The following is a 22830-nucleotide window of genomic DNA, read 5'->3' on the forward strand; positions in this document are numbered from 1 at the left end:
AGAACAGACAATGGACAAGACCCACTTGTGAGAACGCATGAGTCTGTAGAAAACCAAGACTCTTCTTTATGCTCTTTCCCTGGATAGCTGGTCATTTCTATCACAGAACTATCAGGCATTAATTCTGTAATCAAACTGGCTGTTTCTGAGACAATGTAAGAAAAATATCCAGCTCAAGTGTATGACTTTTTGCAGTGTCTTTTGGGGTACAGGTGATCTATTTCTTCATCTGGATGATGCTTACATGAGTATGTTCCTTTTGTGATAATTTAGCAAGCTAGGACATACTCATCTGGTTGCACTTGTAGGAAAGAATATAGAGAGATTTCCTATCCTTTTACCTAGTTTCCCCCCAGTGATATCAGCTGCAGAACCATACTGTAATACCACACCAGGATTTTTACATGGATACAGTAAATATACAGAGCTTTTTCATCACCACAGAGGTTCCTCCTCTGGCTATTTTATAGGTACACCCTCTTTCCTTCCCTTGCCTCCCTTAGAATCCTTAGCAAACATGAATCTGTTCTCCATTCCTATAATTTTGTCATTTCAACATGCTGTGTAAATGGGATCACATAATATACAACATTTTGGGGCTGGTTTTTCTACCCAGCATAATTTCCTAGAAATCCATCCAAGTGGTTGCATGTGTCAGTGGTCTGTTTCTTTTTATTGCAAAGTAGTACTCCATGGAGTGAATGTAGCACACTTTGTTAATTCACTCATTGCAAGATATCTGGTCTTCTTCCAGTTTTGACTATTAGGAATAAAGCTGTTATAAACATTCGTGTATATGTTTTGATATGAATATAGGCTTTAATTTCTTTAGAGTAAATACCCAAGAATGCATTTGTTGGGTTAAATGGTGGATACATATTGATTTTCTTTAAAAGAAATTGCCAACACTGTTTTTTCAAAGTGGCTGTAACATTTAACATTCCCACTAGCAATATAGGAGTTGATTCATGTCTTCACTGGCTTTTGGTGGTGTCACTATTTTCTATTTTAGCTGCTCTGATAGGTACACAGTAATATTTAATTGTGGTTTTTAAATTGCATTTCCCTAATGGATAGTGATGTTGAACACTTTTTCATGTGTATATGTACCATTTGTGTATCCTTCTTGTTGAAATGTCTGCTCTGACATCTTCTGCCCATGTTCTAATTGGATTGTTTGGGATTTTTTTTTAACTGTTGAGTTTTTAGAGTTCTTTATATATTCTAGATACTAGTCCTTCATGGGATACATAGCTTGTAAATATTTCCACCTGGCTTGTCCTTCCATCTTCTTAACATGGCCTTTTTCCAGAGTAGAAGTTCTTAATTTTGGTAAAATCCAGTTTATCAGGTTTCCTTTTGTACTTTTGATGCCATGTCTCAGAATTCACCTATCCCTAGGTCCTGAAAACTTTATTCTATAGTTTTTTTCTAAATGTTTTTTACTTCTACATTTTACATATCAGTCCATGATCCATTTTGAGGTGTTTTTTTTTAAGATTTTTAAAAAATTTATTTATTTGACAGAGAGAGATCACAAGTAGTCAGAGAGGCAGGTAGAGAGAGGAAGGGAAGCAGTCTCCCTGCTGAGCAGAGAGCCCGACGAGGGGCTTGATCCCAGGACCCCGGGATCATGACCTGAGCCGAAGGTAGAGGTTCAATCCACTGAACCACCCAGGTGCCCCTTGAGTTAATTTTTGTATAAGGTAGAAAACTTGGGTTGAGATCCATTTTTTTGGTCAAAATGTCCAGTTGCTCCAGGAAGAGTTTGTTGAAAGGTTATATTTCCTCCACTGACTTGCTTTAAAATCTTTATCTAGAATCAGTTGGACATATTTGTAAATAGTATTGCATATTTGATTTTAAGTGTCCACATGTCCATCACTAGTATATGGAACATGATTGATTTTTATATATTGATCTTATGTCCTATAATCTTGCTGAACTTGCTTATTAATTCTAGGAATTCTTGCAGATTCCTTGGAAATTTCTCTTTTAAAAAAGGTTTATTTATTTATTTATTTGAGAGAGAGAGCTGAAATGGGAAGGACAAGAGACAAAGAAAGTGTCGCAAGCAGACTCCGTGCTAAGCACAGAGCCTGACATGGGGTTTGATCTCATGACCCTGAGATCATGAACTGAGCTGAAACCAAGAGTTTGACACTTAACCAAGGTGCCCCACCTTGGAATTTTCTACAGAGACAAACACGTCATCTAAAAATAGGGACAGTATTTCACTGGATATAGGATTTGGGGACGAAGATTATTTTCTTTCAGTACCTGAAAGTAGTTTTGGCTTCCATGGTTTATAATGAAAATTTATTGTTATTCAAATCTTTTTCCCTTATAAGTAAAGTGTGGTATTTCTCTCTGCTTTCAAGATTTTTTGGAGGGGTAGGTCTTTAGTTTTCAAAAATTCATCTATGATGTACCATGTGTGGATTCCTTTGAGTTTATCCTGGGTGAGGTTTGCTCAACTTTTTGAATTGGTTGGTTTGTGTCTTTTGGTCAAAATAGGGTTTTTTGGTCATTTCATCAAGTGCTTTTTAGTCCTGCCCTCTTTCTCTTCTTCTAGAACTCTAAGTTCAATCTTTTGTTCTAATCACACATGTCCGTGAATCTCTGTTGTTGTTGTTGTTGTTTTCCAGTCTATTTCCTCTCCACTGTTCAGAGTCAGTAACTTACATTTTTCTGTTTTCTGATTTACCAATCCTTTCCTCTATTTCCTACATTCTGCTATTGAGACTATCTCCTGAGTTTTTATGTTGGTCCTTATATTTTCAGTCCTCACATTCCTATTTTTTTTTCCTATTTTGTTTTTTATATTTCCTGTTTCTTTGCTGAAATTTTCTATTTCTTTTTCATTTGTTTCAAGTGTGGTCATAACTGCTTGTTGAAGCATTTTTATGATGGTCACTTTAAAATCTTTGTTGGATAATTCTACATTTCTGTCATCTCAGTGTTGGCACATATTGATGGTCTTTTTCTTCAGTTGACTTCTTATTGAAACCTAAACATTTGGGGTATGAAATGATGAAACTTTGGATTTTATTTAAGCCTTCTCTTTTCAATCCAGTGCTCCAGTGGGAGAAAAGGAGTACACCACCTCATTACTGCCCTATAGGGTAAGAAGTCAATTCTTCATTCAACTTCTGCTGATACAAGGGGTGCTCCTTTTTCCTGCTCGGTGAGGATGGAAGTTTCGGTTGCCAGCTAGGCCTCCACTGACACCTTGCTCTTGGTGAGGGATAAGAGAGCCTCATTGCTGCTCCCCACGTGACTTCCATGAACATAGGTAGTGTCTTTACTATCACCAAGTAATGGTTATCCTCTTACTAGACCTCCTCTACAGTGCTCCATCTGGAAGTGGAAGGAGTACATCTCTACTTCCAGGTAAAGGAAGATAGTTCACCTATCTATGGCAAAATGAAGAAAATAAAATATATCAAGTTTTTCTATAATGAAAAATATTTTTTTCATTAAAAATTTTATCCTACTTTTTAGGTACAGAATATTACCATTTAAATAAAGGTGGGAGTCCAGGTTCCCCATGTGGTCTCCACTGATGTGATGGCAGATACCTCATTAGCCTGGCAAGAAGACTAGAAGAATGAACTCACCAGTCAGCCTTGAGAGACATGGGTGGTAGAACTACAGGTTCTCTGTGGTGTTTGGCTGGAGTAGGGTGGTTATTGTCTCAAAATTTTCTGTCTTGTTTGGCTGCCCCTTTTTACTGAGAGAGCATCTTTTTTGGGATTTTTGTCTGCATCTGTTGATGTTCCTGGCTTGCCAGCTTCTTAGCTCTGAGTGTGGGATACATGAGGTAAAAGGGAAACCTGGAGAATTTGCCAGTGTGTCACTCCTGAACTCCCAGTGTCCCAGTCTTCTCCTCACCTTTCAGAGTTTTCTTATGTTTGTTATATATAGAATGTGCAGGGTTTTCAGTTGTGTTTAGTGGGAGAATGGGGAAAGGTATATCCATTCTCCTGGAAGTGAGCTTTCACTGATTTTTGAGAAGAAAAAATGGTATCTGATAGAATGCTTTCTGGAGATCTTCCTGAGTTCATTTGAACTCAGATTGGTGACCTCCCTGGATCTTCAATTTGTTGAGTCCTTCTTCATTTGAACCATCCCCAATCCCTCTGTTCTCATCCTGAAAGGTCTGCCTGCAACTGTTTCATGCAGTGACAATACTTGACTTTATATGGAGGATCCTTTCCAGTCCTTGCTGGACTGAGAACCATACAATCCTGATTCCTGTACGCCCAAGCAAGGAATTTTCCCAGGAAAAGAGTTAACCTATCCATGGCAAAATGAAGAAAATAAAATATATTGAGTTTTTCCATAATGAAAAATAATTTTTCATTAAAAATGTTATTATGTTCATCCTACTTTTTAGGTGCTGAATATTACCATTTAAATAAAATAGTGATAGTGATCCATCTTTTTTGATATCCTTACTTCACACACACACACACACACACACACACACACAATGCTGGCAATTATGTGTTGGTTCTCCCATATTGATTTTTCTCTTTCCTTTTCTCTTAATTTAAAAAAAATTGAGGTCTACTTTATTTACATTGAAGTACACAAATCTTAGTGGTATAGTTCAGTGAGTTTTGACTAATCAAATGGTAGACTGTATAATGTACACCCCATCACCCAAGAAATTTCCCTCAGCCCTATTTCGATTGATCCTCTCCTTTGCCCCTGGGGTTCTGACTTTGTCAGTACGCTCAGTTTGCCTGCTCTAGAGCCTCATAGGAATGGAAGTAGATAGAACTCTCCTTTTGCTCAATCTGATGTTTCTAAGATGTTCAATAGTTCATTCTCCCCCCCCCAAGTGGTATTTCATCATAGACACCTCTCCCAACCCCTTCTCCTTCACAAATGCTGATCTCTCTAGGTTTCTGCTATGTCAGTCTCAAGGAATTGACCTTGTTACTTCCAACTGACCTCAGCTGCATCATTCCATGTTCATTAGGGTACAATGTCTTATTTATATGCACTGTGGGAAGAAAAAATAACCGAAGGCTTTAAGACTTACTTTTAATTTTTTTCTTGCAGTAGAAAAGTTTGTGTTAAAAATTGTTTATTCTGTTGATAGAACACATACGATATCATGGATCAATGTTATTATAAATAAAATTATCAGGATCATTTTTTAAAAGATTTTGTTTATTTATTTGACAGAGAGAGAGAGACAGCAAGAGAGGGAATACAAGCAGGGGGAGTGGGAGAGGGAGAAGCAGTCTTCTCACTGAGCAGGGAGCCTGACGTGGGGATCGATCCCAGGACACTGGGATCATGACCTGAGCTGAAGGCAGACGCTTAATGACTGAGCCACCCAGGCACCCCATTTTTGTACAAGTTTTGTTTTGTTACATGCTTTTCATTTCTTTTGGTAAATACTTAGAAGAAGGTTTAATGGGTGGTATGGTGGACATTTATTTAACTGTCTAAGAGACTGCCAAAAAGAGTTCTATGAAAGTGATCATATCATTTTTTTAAAGATTTATTCATATATTTGAGAGAGAGTGAGAGAACATGCATGTGGGGGTTGGTAAAAGGGGGAGAGAGGGAGAGAGAATGAATCTCAAGCAGACTTCCTGCCAAGCATGGAGCCTGATGTGGGGTTCATCTCACAACCCTGAGATCATGACCTCAGCTGAAAGCAAGAGTCAGACTCTTAACTGACTGAGACACCCAGGTGCCCCAGTTGTATCATTTAATATCCCCACTAACAACATATAAGGATCCTATTGTTCCATATCTTCACCAACATTTGGTGTTGTCAGCCTTCTAAATGTTATCTATTCAAGTGGGTGCATAATAATAGCTCACTGTGTATTAATTTTCATTTCCCTGGTATTTAATGTGTTGGGCACCCTTTCAAGTTGCATATTCCTATAGGTTATTCCTATGTTTTAGTCTTTTGCCCATTTTCAAACTGTGAGCTATTATTCTTATTTTTTTAAAGATTTTATTTATTTATCTGACAGACAGAGATCACAAGTAGGCAAAGAATCAGGCAGAGAGAGGGGAGGAAGCAGGCTCCCTGTTGAGCAGAGAGCCTGATACGGGGCTCGATCGCAGGACCCTGTGATCATGACCTGAGCCAAAGGCAGAGGCTTTAACCCACTGAGCCACCCAGGCACCCCTATTCTTATTTTAAATATTGAGTTATAAGACTTACACATTCTACATACAGGTACTTGGATTTTTCCCAGTCTGTGCCTATTCATTTTCTTTTTTAAAAAGATTTTATTTATTTGAAAGAGAGAGAGAAAGCGTGAGTTGGGGGGTGGGGCAGAGGGAGAGGGAGAATCAAACTCCCCACTGATCCGGGAGACTGAGGCTGGCAATTTCAGGACCCCAGGATCATGATCTGAGCCAAAGGCAGACACTTTAACCAACTGTGCCACCCAGGCACCACTTGATTTTCTTAGTAGTATCTTTAAGAAGCTAAAGGTTTTAAGTTTAATGAAAAAAATATTATCACCTTAAAATTTTTTGTTAGTCCTTGAGCCTTGTCTAAGAAATCTTTGCCTAACCCGAGGTTGCAAAGATATTCTTTCATGCTTTCTTCTAGGAGCTATGTGATTTTTAATTTTATATTTAAGTCTAGGTCCTATTTCAGATAAATTTCTGAGTACAGCAAGAGGTAGGGGTTGAGGTTCATTGCTTTTTATATGGTTATCCAGGTGTTCAAGGTGTTCATTTGTTAAAAAGATCATCCTCTATTCATGGAAATATTTTGTTTTCTGTATTAGAAAAAAATTGACCATGTAGGGGTGCCTGGGTGGCTCAGTGGGTTAAGCCTCTGCCTTTGGCTCAGGTCATGGTCTCAGGGTCCTGGGATGGAGCCCCACATCAGGAATCTCTGCTCAGCAGGGAGCTTGCTTCCCGCTCACCCTCAACCTGCCTTTCTGCCTATTTGTGATCTCTCTCTCTCTCTCTCTGTTAAATAAATAAATATAATCTTTATTTTAAAAAAATGACCATGTAAGTGTGGGTCTGTTTCTGGGCTCTCTATTCTATTCCACTAATGTACCTGTCTCCGTTTTGCTAATTCTGTCTTGATTATTATAATAAATTTTATACCAGAAAATGTAAGGCCTCCAGACAGCTCAGCCCTTTTCAAAACTGTTCTCATTATTCCAAAAGCTGTGCATCTCTCTGCATATTTTAGAATTTGCTTGTGAATTTCATGGGATAAAAAAGGGGCCTGGGATTGAGCCCTTCATTGGGCTCTCTGCTCTGCGGGGAGCCTGCTTCCTCCTCTCTCTCTCTGCCTGCCTCTCTGCCTACTTGTCTGTCAAATAAACAAATAAAAATCTTTTTAAAAAGGGGCAGCTAGGATTTTTATTGTGATTGCATTAAATCTATATATCAGTTTGGGGAGAATTGGTATTTTAATAATCCATGAACATGGTATATCTCTTCATTTATTTAATTCCTTCCAGCAGTGTTTTGTAATTTTCAGTAACAGAGTTCTTGAACAAATTTCATTAAATTTATCACAGTGTTTTTTAAATTTTCTAAAGCTCTTGCAAATGATGCATTTTAAATTTTAGTTTTCTATATGTATATTCCATGTTTAGTACAGGCATGATTAATTTTTGTACATTGTTCTGTATACGTAAACTCACTAACTCATCCAATAGTTTAAGTATATTATTTATAGATTCCCTGATACTTTCTAAGTACTCAATCATGACATCTAAGAATAAAAAGGTTTACTGCCTTACTTCAACCTATATCTTTTATTAAGATTCCACCAAGAGTCAAGTTGAACAGGGACTGCTTGAATTAGACCAAGGTTGTTGTGCCTAGCTTCACCACCACCCCCAACCCCATAGTGCTCTCTTTGTCCTATCAGCAGTTGAGCTGGGAGGATGTTAAACTACAGATATCTTTCATTCTCCATTGAGTTCAACTTCTGATTGTTACTGTGGAGGCAAAGTTCTCTTAAATCTTTCTATATCCTAACTAGAAGTCCTTCCAAATTATTTTTGAAATTGTTTGCGTCCATGAAATTTAAAATTCCAGAACTGATTGCCACAGAATTTCTCCATAATAACTTGGATTCTTACTGTACATTTAGTTCTGACAGTTTGTTGGGCTTCTGCTTCTTGAAAAAAAACCACTTTGGACTGAAAATGATTCCTTCTTCAGTATGCTCACATTTCTTTGGGTCTATATTTACAAGATTGAACTATCAGTTGATTAAAATACTGTATTCTTTTGTACGAAAAGGTGTGAAACTAATTGTGAAGCTTTATTATAACCACCTAATTTAATATTCTCTCTAGTTTCATGTAAATGTCTTTGTAGAAAATGCTACCAAGAGCGGCATTGTGGTTACTTTAATTCCATTGCCAATACTTTTATATGGTTTCCTGTATTCTAAAGGGAAAGCTATATGCACTTTTCTTCTTTTAAAACTTTTCCTCTTATGAATCAGTACCACTATGAATAAATGTCAGAAGTTCTTATTAAGTGGTTAAAGTTGATGTCTCTGTCTCAGCTTTCTTGTTTTAGGTGATGATGATCAAGCAGACTTCATAATGGAAATTGCCAGAGTTGTAAAGAAATCGTTGTTCTTACTGATTGAAGAACACATGTTAATAGTACTACTTGTGAATACTCACTTTGTGCCAAACTCAATCCTTAAATTTTAAAGATAAGAAAGGTATCATGGCTTGGAAGTCATGATGTCAGGATTCAAAGTCCTAATCTTTTACTGAAATGGGCTTTGTCAGTTATATTTAGGAAATAATAAGGTTGTGTACTTATTGGTTGAAGAACATTGCCATAGGAGGAACATTTTGGAGATTATTTTGTCTCTTCTCAAATGAACTCTTTGGTTTAGCAAAATGAGGTGTTTTGTTTTTGTTTGGTAAGGATGGCAATTCCTCTATTCCAACATTTCAGATTATGCTAAATATTTTTATTAGTTGAAGAACTAATCAAATAAAATGTGATTTATATTGATTCAGAGAAAATAGGAAGCTGAAGTCCTGGTTATTTAATAGAACCACAGAATTTCATTTCTTGCTAATGGGACTTGGCTATGGAGAAAACCAGTTTAAACCAGCAGGCCCATTAAACTAAGGTCTGGCTGCCTTGAGATGTGAGTGGTCAGTACAAAGGCAGAGAGCTTCCCTTTCCAATGGTTGTTGTGTAAATTGAGACAGCTCAAATCATAGCACATAGTGTGCTATTATGCCCCCATGTGAATGTTTCAGGTATGTTTTTCTTTACATTTACCACTAGCCAGGCATTTGGGGCTAAGGGGGCAGATTATCTGATACAGACCTACCACTCTGACCCTTTGTCTATAGAGATTGGCAATTCTTTAGGAAAGGTGAATCGATAGGAGAGAAGTAAAATCATGGCCTCTGTCACTCCAGTGAGCTTGAAAGTCTAGTAGCTGAAGATTACAGTGATGATTCTCATTGACCATTATTTGACAGTCAACATGTTGCTCTTCTGAAGAGATCTGAACTGTGTTTGGTGACTTAAGGTATGGACCAGAGGAGCAGGGAGGACCTGAAGACCTAGTGCAACAGAGTTCATCCAACTTACTGAAGAAGACTCTGCAGAGCAAGTGACCCTCCCTTCAGAGGAAGAGAATCTGTCATTTCTTGAATACCCTTGCATCTGAGCCTCACTGGCCCAGGCATAGTTTCTGGAGACTTGGAGGCTTCTCTTTCTCTGGAAGAGCCTCCTGATCATCAGGCTGGCCCTTCTGTATCATGGCAGCTGGTTCTGAAGACAACATCCTCAGCAACTCCCTCTAGTGGCAAGATCTTAGAGGCCCTGTGGGCTGCCCATGGCTGCCCTAGTCCTCTTGGGGAACACGAGCTGGTGCGGCTTGCCAGACAGACCCATGTTCCCCACACATGGCACCTATGGAATATCAATTCTGACTTAGGAAGAACATCAGGGGTCACAAGTTGAGACAGGAGAGGCAGTTCCTCATTGCAACACTCTGTAAGCTCCAGGGATGGAAGGGGGTCCTGGGGAGATGGAGGCAAAATGGGTAGATGGGTCTGTGAAAGCAGAAAGCTCTGGATTAAAACTCTGGTTGTAGCAGTTATGAGGTATGTGACTTGCAGCAAAGTTAAATGACATGTTCATGCTCTTTCAGCAAACACAGCAACTATTTCACGATGATTGTACTCAGGCAGTCAATCTGTACCCAAGAACCAAAAGCTTGAAAGAGGCCGAATTAAGTTATAACTCATATAAGGGAGAATGGCAAATGTGGTGAATTAGTTAAAGGTAATGAAGAGCGTCAAGTGGAAAGCAAGATAAATTTGGTCGGCCCAAGTAAAAGGGGCAGATTGTGCTTGGGCCATAGGTGACGGAACTAGCTGTGGGAACACAATAAACCAAATACCATTAAAGGACTCAAGTGCACAATCAATAATTTTACTTTAACCTGAGAAGCAGGTGGAAATGATTCTGGCTTCTCAGAAGAGAAATAATCAGATCAAAACAATACTCGAGGAAGGTAATCATGTGAGGCAAGAATCTAAGGAACTTGGTGAGGTTCTGAATCAGGGGGCTACAGAACAAGACTGGAAGGGGTTCTCACACCAGATCTTTAGTATAATAACAGAGTAGAGGATTGTGCATGACTTTTCTATGGAGGATAAAGACAGATAATAAAGATAAATCAGTCTTTCCCTTGATGAGAGATGCTAGCATGTGCCTGAGGGATGGACGTCGATACTCATTTTATTTCACACTTTCAATAACCTTCTAGAGAAGGTGATATTCACTGAAATGCAGCAACACATTGTGATATGATTTCATTCACAGGCACATGTGCACATGCATAGACCTATAAAAGGGGCCAAATCACACAATAAGAAACATCTTTGTACCTATTCCCGAGCTTGTCATTTTCAGGCTGTCATCACATCACAAGTGGAGCCCACCCACTAGCTGATGAAAGGCATATGTGTTGATATATACCTTTTTAAAGAAGAATAGTCTTTAAATCTGTTTTAAAGAAGAAACACCAAAGGCATTCTAGAATAAAAAAGACAACTCCATTTCGATAGATGTGGCAAGTCATGTGTCATGTACATGGCTGGATTCCATATGCTGTCACATTCAGTCTCCAGGTTTCTGTGTAAAGGGACAGATTTACATCAAAACTTACTGGATATGAGGTTCTTGGAAGCCTTTAAAGGCCCTCCTGATGGTATTTGGGGGGATCAAGAGTCAACAACTCCATTTTGCTGCCTTTCGCAGCTTACAGTGTGGCCTTCACCTCGTCCTCCCAACCAGTTCTGATGTCAGACCTCTAACCCACACTTTAGACAGACTTCAGGCCTTGGAGATGAACCCCTGCTGCCCCTCCTTGTTTAAGAAATCTCCAGGAGCAGGGAAACACTACAGTCCCATGAAGTAAAGCGTAGAGACGTGCCGGTCTGACTCTGGTTAGGTCTGACCAGGCCCCATCTGTTTCTTTCTTCTAATGATGCGGGAGAACCAAAACATTCACAAGACTTGGAATCCCCAGTTGCAAATATTTTCTGCCTTTTCCCCCCTTCCTTGACACTTTGATGTTACTGAGTATTTTTGCTGGAAGTTAAAGCCCCCAGTAGAGATGATGAAGGCATGGCACTTAGTTATAAGGGTAGTCCTGGTGATTTGCCTTCTAAACCAAATGAGAAGAGTGGGGTGGGCGGTGGGTTGCCGTGAGACTTCCAGCCTGCCATTCAAATTCTCTCCCAGATACCCCACTGACTAGACAGTCATTGGCTTTATAAACTACTCTCTGCAACTGAAATTCTCTTTCAATTAAGCCTATTAGTGAACCGCACCTCACTGTGAACTGCTTTATTTTTTTTTCTTTATTTTTTTTAAGACTTTATTTATTTATTTATATGACAGATCAGGAGTAGGAAGAGAGGCCAGCAGAGAGAGAGAGAGTGGGGGAAGCAGGTTCCCTGCTGAGCAGAGAGCCCAATGCGGGGCTGGATCCCAGACCCTGGGATCATGACCTGAGCCGAAGGCAGAGGCTTTAACCCACTGAGCCACCCAGGCACCCCTATGAACTGCTTTAATTGTGAAATTATAGGATTGTCCTCAGATAACTAAGAGGGTGGAAGTATAGCTAAAGACGACCCTCCCCCTGCTCATGAGTGGCAATTTGAATTTTAAAAGGAAGACATCTGTTTTAGTTACCTATTGCCGTGTAACATATCACCCTAAAACTTAGTGGCATACACAATGCAACTGTTTATTTCTTGCAATTCTGTGGGTAGGCAATCTGGGTCATTCTTTGGCTAATCCTTGATGGATGAGATCACTCCTGTGGCTGCAGTTGTTTGAGTTCAAAAGGACTAGGGGGTCCTAGACGACCTCACTCACATACCTAAGATTAAGCCTGGCTATGGACCATGTGGCCCTTCTGTACATGGCCGTGGGCATTCTCCAGTGGGCTAGACCTGCCCAACATGGGGCCTCAGCGTCCCAGGAAGCAAGAGTGGACATTACAAGGCTTCTTTAGACCTAAGCTCTGGAACTTACACAGTGTCACTTCCTCAACATTGTATTGGTCAAGACAAGTTACAAGGCAGTCCAGATTCAAGAAATGGAGAAAAAGACTCATCACAATGGCCAAGCAAAGAAAGGGGCTAATGGAGGGACATGTCAACTTGGGGTAAGGGATTTGACACAGAGAACAGCAGGAGGTCCGCTGGGGCTGTCCCCGAATAGAGGAAGGGAACATGGGAAGAATCAGGAAAACCTTCTGCACAGGGTCTTAGGAATAGCTAGGATGTGGCTGCCAGTTCACAGGACACTTCACTCAGGAGCATCTACTGCATACCTAATGCCAACACAAGGAAAAACAGGTTTTGTTTAGAAGGCTGGAAACTTAGATACTGCCCATTCTAGACCATCCTAGTCTCCCAACTGGAATGAAGATAATGCTGGGTTGGTAAAAAAGGAAAGAAAAAGAGAGAACCTACTGCAACTACGTGGGGGCAAGGAAGCCAAAATGATGTTATAAATTTCCCTCCGAAAATCCACATACGAACCTGTCCACCCACTGACCCCTCCAGTGTTGAGTGCGTCCACTTTCTTCCAAGTAGGTATTCTCAAATCCCACTCCCTGGATAGTTCTAGTGGAACGTATGTCCTTATTACTTTTAGAGCAATACTGCCCATGCAGTACTGTACTTCAAAATTTTTCTCTGATAATTTATAATTTTGTTTGTGCTCTTCTATTTTTAAAGGGCACCAATTCATTGGTGTTTCCTCAAAAGCTAGTGAGTTTTCTTTGTAAAGAGATGGGTGGGCTTGGGATGCTTTTTCTAGTGCAGTTGGGTCACATACTGGAGAAATAGGGCAGGGGTGGGGGACCAAGAGGAGAGGCTACAATATGCAGTGTTTTGTGCTTATATTATGGGGCATATGTTTGGTGATAGAACTAAACATTAATACTACAGGCATACGTTGTTTTATTGTCCTTCATAGATACTGCATTTTTAGAAATTGAAGGTTTGTGACAATCCAATGTTAAGCAAGTCTATCAATGCCATTTTTCCAATAGCACTTTCTCACTTTGTGTCTCTGTGTCACGTTTTGATAATTCTCGCAATATTTAAACGTTTTCATTATTATTATATGTTATGGTGACCTGTGATCAGTGAGTATGACCAGCTGAAAGCTCAGATGATGGTTAGCATTTTCTAGCAACAAACTATTTTTTAATTAATTGATGCATGTTGCTTTTGAGATGTAATGCCAACACACACTTAACAGACTACAATGTAGTATAAACATAACTTTTGTGTGCACTGGGAAACCAAAAAATTCCTTTGACTCATTTTATTGCAATATTTGCTTCATGGCCATGGTTTGGAACTGCTAAACCTCTGAGGTCTGCTTGTGCTTTGCTTTGTCCTTTGGGGCTCCCTGGTAATAATAATTTAAAAAAATCCATATATATAATAATAAATGCTATGGTAGCTACCTAAGTTTATTTTGTATTGAGAGGATCCTGTTTGTAAAAAGTCTTTACAATTCTTCAGCATCATCTCCTTGATACAGGAGGCCTATGTCCATCACTAAACCTCCCCGTGCCCAGCACAATCTGTACCATAGTCTAGGACTCCAGTATGTACTTGGTAAGTGAAAGACAGTAATAATAACGACCATCCTCGCAGGCAGAGGTGACAATATCTGGAATCAGAGGCAAACTTGTTATACATAAGGAGTTATGCCTGATCCTTAGATCTGGACACTAATTGGCCTGTTGCAGCCTGTGGCAAATGGAGTAAGCAAGTATTTGGGACAGCGTCAGAATTTTAGGTTTACAGAGAATCTCATTAGTCAACACATGGCCTTCCCCTTCCATGCAGCCCTCCCCTTGAGAACGTCATTTGAAGGGGTCTCTCCCTGAGCACTTATGAGTAAGGAAACCCCTTTCTTCTGACATTGGATACTTTTTAAAAATCTAAGACCCTGAACACTTACGAGTAAGGAAACCCTCTTTTTCTTCTGCCATTGAATATTTTTTAAAAATCTACTTTATTCTTATTTTTAAAGTTGTGAAAATATTGAACAGAAACCTGCCTCTTGCAGTTCCTGTCTCTGGGTGCTTATTCTGTATTTGGACAGACCAAACCCATACTCCCACACAACATTCACTCAAATAATTGATTCCCCACCATTGTTGAATATATGGCAAAAATTGGTTGAGTTTCATGATGCAAACTTAAAGAGAAAGTTATCTTGAATAATGAAATTACAATACGTAGAAGGTTTAAGGGCTTGTATGCCATCTGATGGTTTTGAAGTGCGTGGTTAAAGACCTTGAGAGTTGACAGATTAGTCAGGGACTTGTCAAGAGTATTAATTACAAACTTTGAAATCTTGGTCAGTGAAAGTTCATCACAGTGCATCTTGCAAATATGATCAAAGTCTTTTCACTACTGATTTTATGATGCTTAACCACAGTGTGTAAAAAAAAAATGAAGGTTTTCATTAGAAATTACAGATGCCATGGAGCACATTTAAAGGAAGATGTATTGTTAGACTATTAAAATTCAGGCTCTTCCCCTACCCTCCCCCAGCCCGTTTTGGGGACCCCCCCCATTGTCTCTGAACACCTGAAATAGCACTTTGGGCCACTTTAAAGGAACTGTGCTCGTCATAGTTTTAGCATAGCTCAGTAATGACCCATGAGGGCAGCAAGGTGGGGAGGGAGGTTGTTATAAGTGATGTTTTTAAAACCATGAAAACCTGGGGGCTAACTGTGATTTGGTGAGTGAAAGAAATTTATGGCTGGCTGAAAACTTGAAAATAAAGTGTACAGCTGGTTATGGGAAGGGAAAGCAGTCCCTCTGTCTTGTCCTTGTTGAGTTTTAGAAAAAACAATCTATTCTTTTTGGTAGCTTTTTCCCCCCCTGGGAATTAAAAAAAAAAGAAAAATGCACTGGCACCTAAACTGTGGAAAATGAAATTAAAATCCACTCACTGTAGCTCCTCCCAAATCACTACTTTCCCCCCATCCTTCTGCTGAGATGTTTATCTGTACCTTCCAGTGGTTATCAGAACACAGGAGGGTATCTGCCAAGTTCCTTGGTGTTCTCTTTAACTGCAGGTTGATTTCCTGCAGCAGCCAGGTGGAAGGTGCACAGTGATGCCAGTGGTTGGTCTCAGCCCCACTGTGCGTGCATTTCAGGGACCATGGCCTGCTACCGGCCAGAGGCGGGAAGGCCTTAGTCTGGGGAGAATTGGAGCTTGTCTCCACCGGTTCACCTGTCTGATGCTCTTCCTCTTCAGTTGCCGCAGCAGGCCAGAGGGTGGCACCCCAGGCACTCCGGAGGTGGAGAGGAGGAAAATCACGGGGATTGGAGGAGAGGGGAGGGCAGGGCTGGCAAGGGGAATGTTGATAAATTCCCAGACTTCCGTTTTGAGATTCCCATCTAACTTGGAGTCAGCCCGGACCCCTGTTTGGAAGAAACGGGCTTCTGCCAGACAGGTGTCACAGGTTTAGGGATTTCTAAGATTATAAGGTGAAGGTTATCCATGACCAACGGCTTCCACTCTCCCGGGTCTGGGAAATCCAAAGGGAAACTAGTTTCCCCAATGGCTACCTGTGGGGTGCTTGGGAGTGGGAACAAAGCAAATGGCGCCCCACGCTGTAAGTGAGCCAACGTCTGACCTGTCACTTTGCGTTGTGTTTTGCAGTTGCTGGATTTGTGCGACTCGGTGAAGGATGATGCCCTGAGGGTGATCTCTGCCTTTAACATTCCACACACCTCCCTCCACGCACCAATCGCAGGAATCACCAATGCGCAGGCCGCCTGGGCCTTCTACCCCGCACCGCTGCAACCCGAGCCCCGAGAAGGGGCGCGCTTTCAGCCGCCCAAGCTGGGAGCCAAGTTATAGCGGGCGTGGTGCGAAGGGTGGTGGCTCGTTCGCAGCTGCCACGACACTAGCTTCTCTGACGCCTGAACTGGGGCCAAGGCCGGCCTGGCATGTGCTGGGCCTCGGCCCTCGGGGATTTGGGGCGCAGAACAGGGTAGGCTGGCGAGGTGCGATGGGCTGTTGGGATAGGGAGCCCGGCGGCAGCCCGGAACACGGGGCTTTATTATGTAACCCCGCCGGCCGGCAGCACCCTCTCCCAGCTTCCGCGCCCGACCTCCCTAGACACTGGTCTCCGCTGTGAAAGCGCCCCACAGCCAGCTGCCGCCAAAGATCTCCCTCGGTCAGCGGCGGCTCAGATTTACAGTGATTTTAAAAACGCAATGGCGTTGCGTGAAAAAAAAATCAAAACAAAAATCAAACACTCGCGGGCAAAGTTTCAGTTCAGCAAGAGATTCTTTTCCTGTCAATCAGACCCTCTTGGGGTCTCAGAGAAAACGCACAGATTGGGAAAGGGGAGTTTGCGCCTGGAGTTTGGCTCTGGGCACAGCGCGAACCCCGGCTTGACCTCCCAGGCAGGCGGCTTCCGGACCTTAAGACAACGCACGGAAAATATTTTTACCATATGAAATTGTAATCTGTTCTTTAGAGAAGCATAGATAACAAAGTTTAATAAAGACATTAATTGATGAGAAGGCGCTCGGGCTCCTTGCCGGGGATGGGGAGGCGGGTTAGAACAGTACACCGCAGTAAGATAAGATTCAGGAACTCTGGAGAGACCACACCCGCAACGCCTCTGGTCCCGGGCAAGGGCCGTAGATTTCCCATCCCATTTCTCAGATCCCGATTGCCCCACTTCTTTTTTTGCTCCTTTCCCTTAGCCTCAAGCCGTCCTTCTTACTCCCTCTCCACATCTCGTGGCAGAGGCGGGAGTGACCATAGCTCTGCTTCTGTCCGCGGGGGCGACACAGGACCGGAGCAGAGACATCACGCCCATCTGCACTTCCCACACTACCCCTTTCCTGGGCTGTGGCCCAGTTTCCAGAGGACCTTCGGACCCTGCGGGAGAGGGCAGGAAGGGCTAGAGGTCACCGGGAGCGGAGAGCTCAGCCAAAGCTCCCCAGCACAGTCTGAATTGCATGACTCCGAGCGGACCTCCTCTTTGTGCCCCAAAACAAGAGTGCTTAACCGGTTGCTTTCCCTGACGCCTCTGTTTTTTAAAAGTGTTCACAGGGTCGCTAAAGCAGACGACGCGGGGGCGGCGGAGCTGCACAGGACCAGAGGACAACCACTGGGGCTTGCTTCTGCGTCGTTCTTTTCCTGTCCCTGTCTGCATCGCCCAACCCCACCGAGAGCTCGGAACACTGGGGCGGGTTTAAGGCGCCCAGCGGGCGCAGCTCTGTTGTTTTCCCGCACGGGCTTAGAGTTCGCCCATGGCCACCACCTGAGGTCTAGGGCAGCGGCTCCACGCCACCGTCAGGGTAGACATCCGGCCTCTGCGTCCACTTCGCCGAGTCCACGCCCTTGTCCTTTCCCTCCTGTAACGAAATCCCAGGACGGAACCCGGCGTGCTCCTTGAGTCCCCCCAGGAACCCCTGGCCTCCTACACTTCGCTCAGGACTCGCCAGGTGATGGCTGAGAATTGTTTAACCGGGGCCTGTTATGTCTTCCTGACGTTCCATATCTGCTTATGCAGCGTGAAACACGGACCGAGGTGGCCAGCAGCGGGATAACTCCTGACTGATTTGCTCCTCTGCAACTGAGGACCCTTCCTTCTGGGTTCGGGGAGGGAGGCGCTTTAGGGGATCCATAAATTGGGTTTCGTTATTCCATCTAACCACTTCCCAGTGGCAGAATGTTCCATCTCCCGACCGACCTCGCCCCCACTCCCTGGCCGCGGCTGTCTCCTAGCCGGGGAGTGCAGGAAGGGGTAAAGGTGGGGACTCCGGACCCACTTAGAAACACAGGAGGGTGCCGACCCAGAAGAACATCCATCCTCCGAGCAGGCGGGCATCAAGGAGAAAGGAGGTGGGGGGGGGGCGCAGGGAGAAGGAAGGGCGCTTCCCACACCACTCCCGGTGCGCGCCGCCTTCACTGGCCTCAGTGCGCCTCGCGGGCGGTTCTCTGAAAGCCTAACCGATCTCTAGGATCCCGACCCAGCGAAGGTACCATCCTCTCTCCCACCTGAAGGCCGAGATTCCTCTAGGTCTTTTTTCTTTTTTTTTCTTAAAAGGATTTTTTTCGAGTTCTTTTTTCATTTCCCTATTTTACCTGCTCCGCGGGCAGTCCCTTCCTGCCTCGCACCGGGGCTGCGGAACAGACGCCTCCGGAGACCCACTTCTTGCCATTTTCTTCACTCTTCCCACTGAGGCTTACCCGAGGCTCGGCGCGGGGAAAAAGCTAGGTGCCCCTGCCAAGTGGCATGCGGAGGGCGCGCCCAAGACTATCGCGTGAGGTGAGGGCGAGGAAGATGAGCAGCCCTGCTCATCGGGGTCTCACCCAGTACCCCAGACTCTGGGAGAGAGGAGTCCGACACTCACTGCCCAACATGGGACCCGAGAGTTCTTGAGGATCAGCCCACACTCCTCACGCCTGCCCCAGAGCCGCTGAGAAATTCCCGAAGCCGATCAAGGGCTCAGGGGCGCCTCCTGAGGCTTTCCGCAGGCGGCCGCGGCCCGCCCTGGTCCAGTGTGCCCGGAGCGCCCCCTCTGTTCCACGCACACGCAGTGGCCCCTGCTGGATAGGGGAGAGGCAAGGGTACACTTTGGGGAGGGAGGAAGAATGGGTGCGCGCAAGCCACCAGCAGCACTAGCCACTCGGGTAAACACTCTCGGCTGGGGCAGGGCCGGCAGCGCGCGCGGGGGAACCCGGCCGGGCCACCCCCGCCTTTACCTGTTGGAGCCTGAAAGCGCCAGAGGCTGCGGCTGCGGCGGGGCGGGGCGGGGCGTGCTTGCTCGCGCGCCGGGGCGGGACTTAGAGGGGGCGGAGCTCGCGGTGATTGGGTGAGGACCCTGGGCCGCCAGTCTGAGCTGAGCCGCAGGGCTGTGCAGGTTTCACTTCGCTCCGCGCAGTCTCCAGGTTTAGGTCTTGTGAAAGCGCTCTGTCCTGCGTCGTCGTCGCCGCCAACACTGCCACCGGATTCTCACAGTCACCCTGCGCGCCCCAGCCCAACTGCGGCCAACATCGCCGCGGGCTGCTCGCTTCGCCCCGCTCCCGCCGCCACCCCCTCGGCGCCCTTTCCCTGGCCCTCGTCCCCCCAATGTCTGACTCTGACTCTCGGACTGAGAAACGCAAGGTAAATACCTCCGAATCCCCGGGAGCGGGCCGGGTGCCGAGGAAGACAAGCGCCGGAGCCCCCTCGGCTCCACCTCCTGCTCCCTTCCCGAGCACGTGCAGGCAAGAGATGCACATACCCGTCCCACTTGTCGCTGGGCGGGAGGCAGCGATCAGGCGGGTCGGGTTCCCCTCCCTGCGCAAGCCCACTTCGGTGAGGGGTCGTCCGTGCAAAAGCTACCGGCATTTGGCCGAAGTGCAGCTCGGCCCAGGATTCCGCGCGAGGGAGTGGAGAAGCTTCTCGGGGTCACCTGGGGAAAGCAAAGCGTGCTCTCCGCGCCGTCCCGGGAGCTGCGGCCCCGCTCCACGGTACTGGGCTGCGCGGCCGGAGGGCAGGTCTCGCCGCCCTGTCCCGGAGACCCCCAAGTAGCGGCTGCTTGGTACGAGCTGGTCTAGCGGCTTGGCCTTTCTCGGGTGCTCGGGCTCGTGCGGAGGATTTGCGGAACTGGGGTGGTTATTTAACTGCAGAGCCTCGGCTTTTCCTCGTACCCATTCAGGCCGAGGTTTCAGGGCAGCTTCTGCGTTTGTTCTCGGAGGTGTCTGGGGGCCCTGCCCGGTCTGCGGGTGCGCTGCAGACGATACCACCCGCACGACCCATAGACGGCGAAAGACCCAGGGCCTCCTCCGACTACCGGGGCCACGCGGTGGACGAGGCTCGGGCAGCGGAACCTGCTCCATCCGTGGGGCCCGACTGTCGTAGAGACTCGGGCACCCCGACCCCCTCCGCAGTGCTGGCGGGCGGTGCGGTACCCTCGGGCCTGTTACTCGGTGTTCGTGCTAGTAGTGGAAGAACCGTCGGCCGCGGGGGACGGGGGTGCGCATGTGTTCGTTGTCTGCCGTGGTCACGGTTGCGCGCAGATATGCATTCCCGTGGCCAGTGGTGGCCGCTTAGATTTGGAGCGTGCCCGCGCCGCACGGGGAGAAAAAGGGAGGAATTTGTGAAGGAAGGTGGGTCCTGCAGCTAGGGCAAAGGACGACCTTTGGGGTCTTCAGCCCAGTCGGCCTGGGCGGGGTCGGCAGTCAGCAGCAAGACTGGGGTCTGAGGACGGCCCTGCGGGTGAGAGGGAAGCTCCTGCTTTGTCTCCAGGTGACCTGCCACTTGGGGCGGCGGGAGCCGCTGAGGCTCGTGCGGCGTCCGGACGGGCACAGAGGCGGTGCGGGCTGGGAGAGCCGGGGCAGCTCGGGTCCGCGAGACTCCCGCCGCGCTCGCGGCCGGGCCGCCTTCGGAGGCGAGTTTGTCAACAATCGCCTCGCCTTTGGCGGCCTGACCCGTAGGCGCCGCCCCCGCCGGCGGCGGCTATTGGCTGTGGCGCGGAGCGACCGCGCGCGGGCCAATTGGGAGCGCGGGCACCCGGCGCCAGCGGCGCGGGGAGGTCGGCGGTGCCGGCGGCGGCGGGCGCAGTGCGCGAGGGGAGGAGCGGGAGGAGGCGGAGGATGTTCCCGGCGGCGGCGGCCGGGGCAGCGCGGGCCAGAGGCGCGGCGCGCGGAGCCCTCGGCTGCCGGACGGCTCGCGGCGGCGGGCGGGCTGCCAGTGGCCGGCTCTGCGCTGCCCCGGGGGCTCTGAAGGCGAGTCCCAGGCTTTGTCTCCCGCGCTTCTTTCGTGCTGACGGTCAGGGAGCTCCGGGTCGGCGAAGGACGCGGGCGGGACGCCGCGGGGCTCGGGCCCGGACGCGACGGTCGGAAGGGAAGGGGCGGACGTGAGTTTCGGCCGGATTGCCTTCACAGGGGAGGGTCGGTGGGGAGACGGAGCCGCGTGCCCCGGTGTCGCCTAGTGTGTGGAGTTACTTGGGGACTTTGCAGGGGGCGCCCGGGGCCGGCTTTGGGGGACCCCCCCATTTGGAGGTGTGCATCTCGCAGTGTGGGTGCATTCCGAAGTTGTGTCGGGTTCGGTGCGGCGCGCTGCCCCCTGCGGGGGGAGGAGGGGCGCGCGGGCTGGGAGCGGGAGGGACCTCGGGCGGAGAGCGCCCGAGCCCGGCCGAGCCGCGCTCGGAGTTACAAACTCTATTGTGACGCACTTACTACGACTGACGGCCCTTGCCAAACCTTCCCCAGACTTGCTGCCCTCAGCACTTTCCGCAGAACAATGGGGCCGGAGTGGGGAACGCGGCCAGCCGCCTGCAGTCGCTGCATCTGCGCCCGCTTCTCTGCTCCAGCGCAGTATCAGATCCCGGGAAATCAGAGCCCGCTGGGAGTTTCCGACTTCTTCAAGTCGGCTCTGAGCAAAGAGCACATAGGAATAGACTTAACACAAGTGCTTTTCCTAAAAACTTCGTGTGTGTGTGTTTGTGTGTACGCACGCGCGCGTGTGTGTTACGGCACCAGTTCACACTGGCGATGTAATTGTGTTTTGTTTGGTGGCAGGAAGTTTAGTCCCACCCCCTCACCGCCCCCTCCCCGCAAAGATAGAGGTACCTTTGTTATTTGAGGTGTGTTTTTATTCCTGTTTGGAAGATCGTCAGAGAAATAAGGTGAACTAACTACTTCTGTTAAAGTATTTGGTATTCTAAAAATTGTGAAGGAATCCGGGAAAGCTGGCTAAATTTAGCTGTTTGTTGTAACTATTATTATTTTGCTGAAAATAATCTTAGTTTTTATTTTACTTGCAGAAAAAAAGACCAAATGGCAAAGCAACCTTCAGATGTAAGTTCTGAGTGTGACCGAGAAGGTGGACAATTGCAGCCTGTTGAGAGGCCTCCTCAGCTCAGGCCTGGGGCCCCTACCTCTCTACAGACAGAGCAGCAAGGTAATCCTGAAGGCGAAGGGGACCGCTGCCCCCAAGGCAGCCCTCAGGGCCCACTGGCCCCACCTGCCAGCCCCGGCCCTTTTGCTACCAGATCCCCGCTTTTCATCTTTGTGAGAAGATCCTCCCTGCTGTCTCGATCCTCCAGTGGGTATTTCTCTTTTGACACAGACAGGAGCCCGGCACCCATGAGTTGTGACAAATCAACACAAACCCCAAGTCCTCCTTGCCAGGCCTTCAACCATTATCTCAGTGCAATGGGTAAGCAATGCCTGGGTAAGAGGTAGTTACTGTGTGGCTGTCTGAGTCTCTGTTTAAAAGCTGTGTGTAGCATTTAAACTAAACTC

At 46.4% G+C, this 22830-nt stretch overlaps 2 protein-coding genes across 31 annotated transcripts in view; both read left to right on the plus strand.

Annotated features, from left to right (window-relative positions):
- ACOXL (acyl-CoA oxidase like) overlaps positions 1–17105 on the plus strand; it is a 346408-nt gene extending 329303 nt beyond the window's left edge. For all 5 annotated transcript variants that reach the window (XM_082743347.1, XM_082743348.1, XM_082743346.1 and 2 more), the window contains one exon: positions 16234–17105. In XM_082743347.1, coding sequence (XP_082599473.1) covers positions 16234–16434 — 201 coding nt within the window. In that variant the 3' untranslated portion in view covers positions 16435–17105. The remainder of the gene's footprint in view (positions 1–16233) is intronic.
- Positions 17106–17774: 669 nt separating this feature from the next.
- Positions 17775–22830, plus strand: part of BCL2L11 (BCL2 like 11) — a 44541-nt gene continuing 39485 nt past the window's right edge. For 6 of the 26 annotated variants that reach the window (XR_014314841.1, XR_014314843.1, XM_082743362.1 and 3 more), the window contains exons 1-3: positions 17775–19705; positions 22350–22486; positions 22655–22744. Coding sequence is in view for 18 of the 26 variants with exons in the window: in XM_082743362.1 (XP_082599488.1) it covers positions 22363–22486; positions 22655–22744 (214 nt within the window). In the remaining 8 variants the exon portion in view is untranslated. Of the gene's footprint in view, positions 19706–21110; positions 21441–21525; positions 22212–22349; positions 22745–22830 lie in introns of those variants that run through there. The other 20 variants (XR_014314842.1, XM_082743355.1, XM_082743360.1 and 17 more) reach the window with 15 other exon arrangements.

This window comes from Mustela nivalis (assembly GCF_964662115.1).
Source record: "Mustela nivalis genome assembly, chromosome: 8".
Classification (NCBI taxonomy): Eukaryota; Metazoa; Chordata; class Mammalia; order Carnivora; family Mustelidae; genus Mustela; species Mustela nivalis.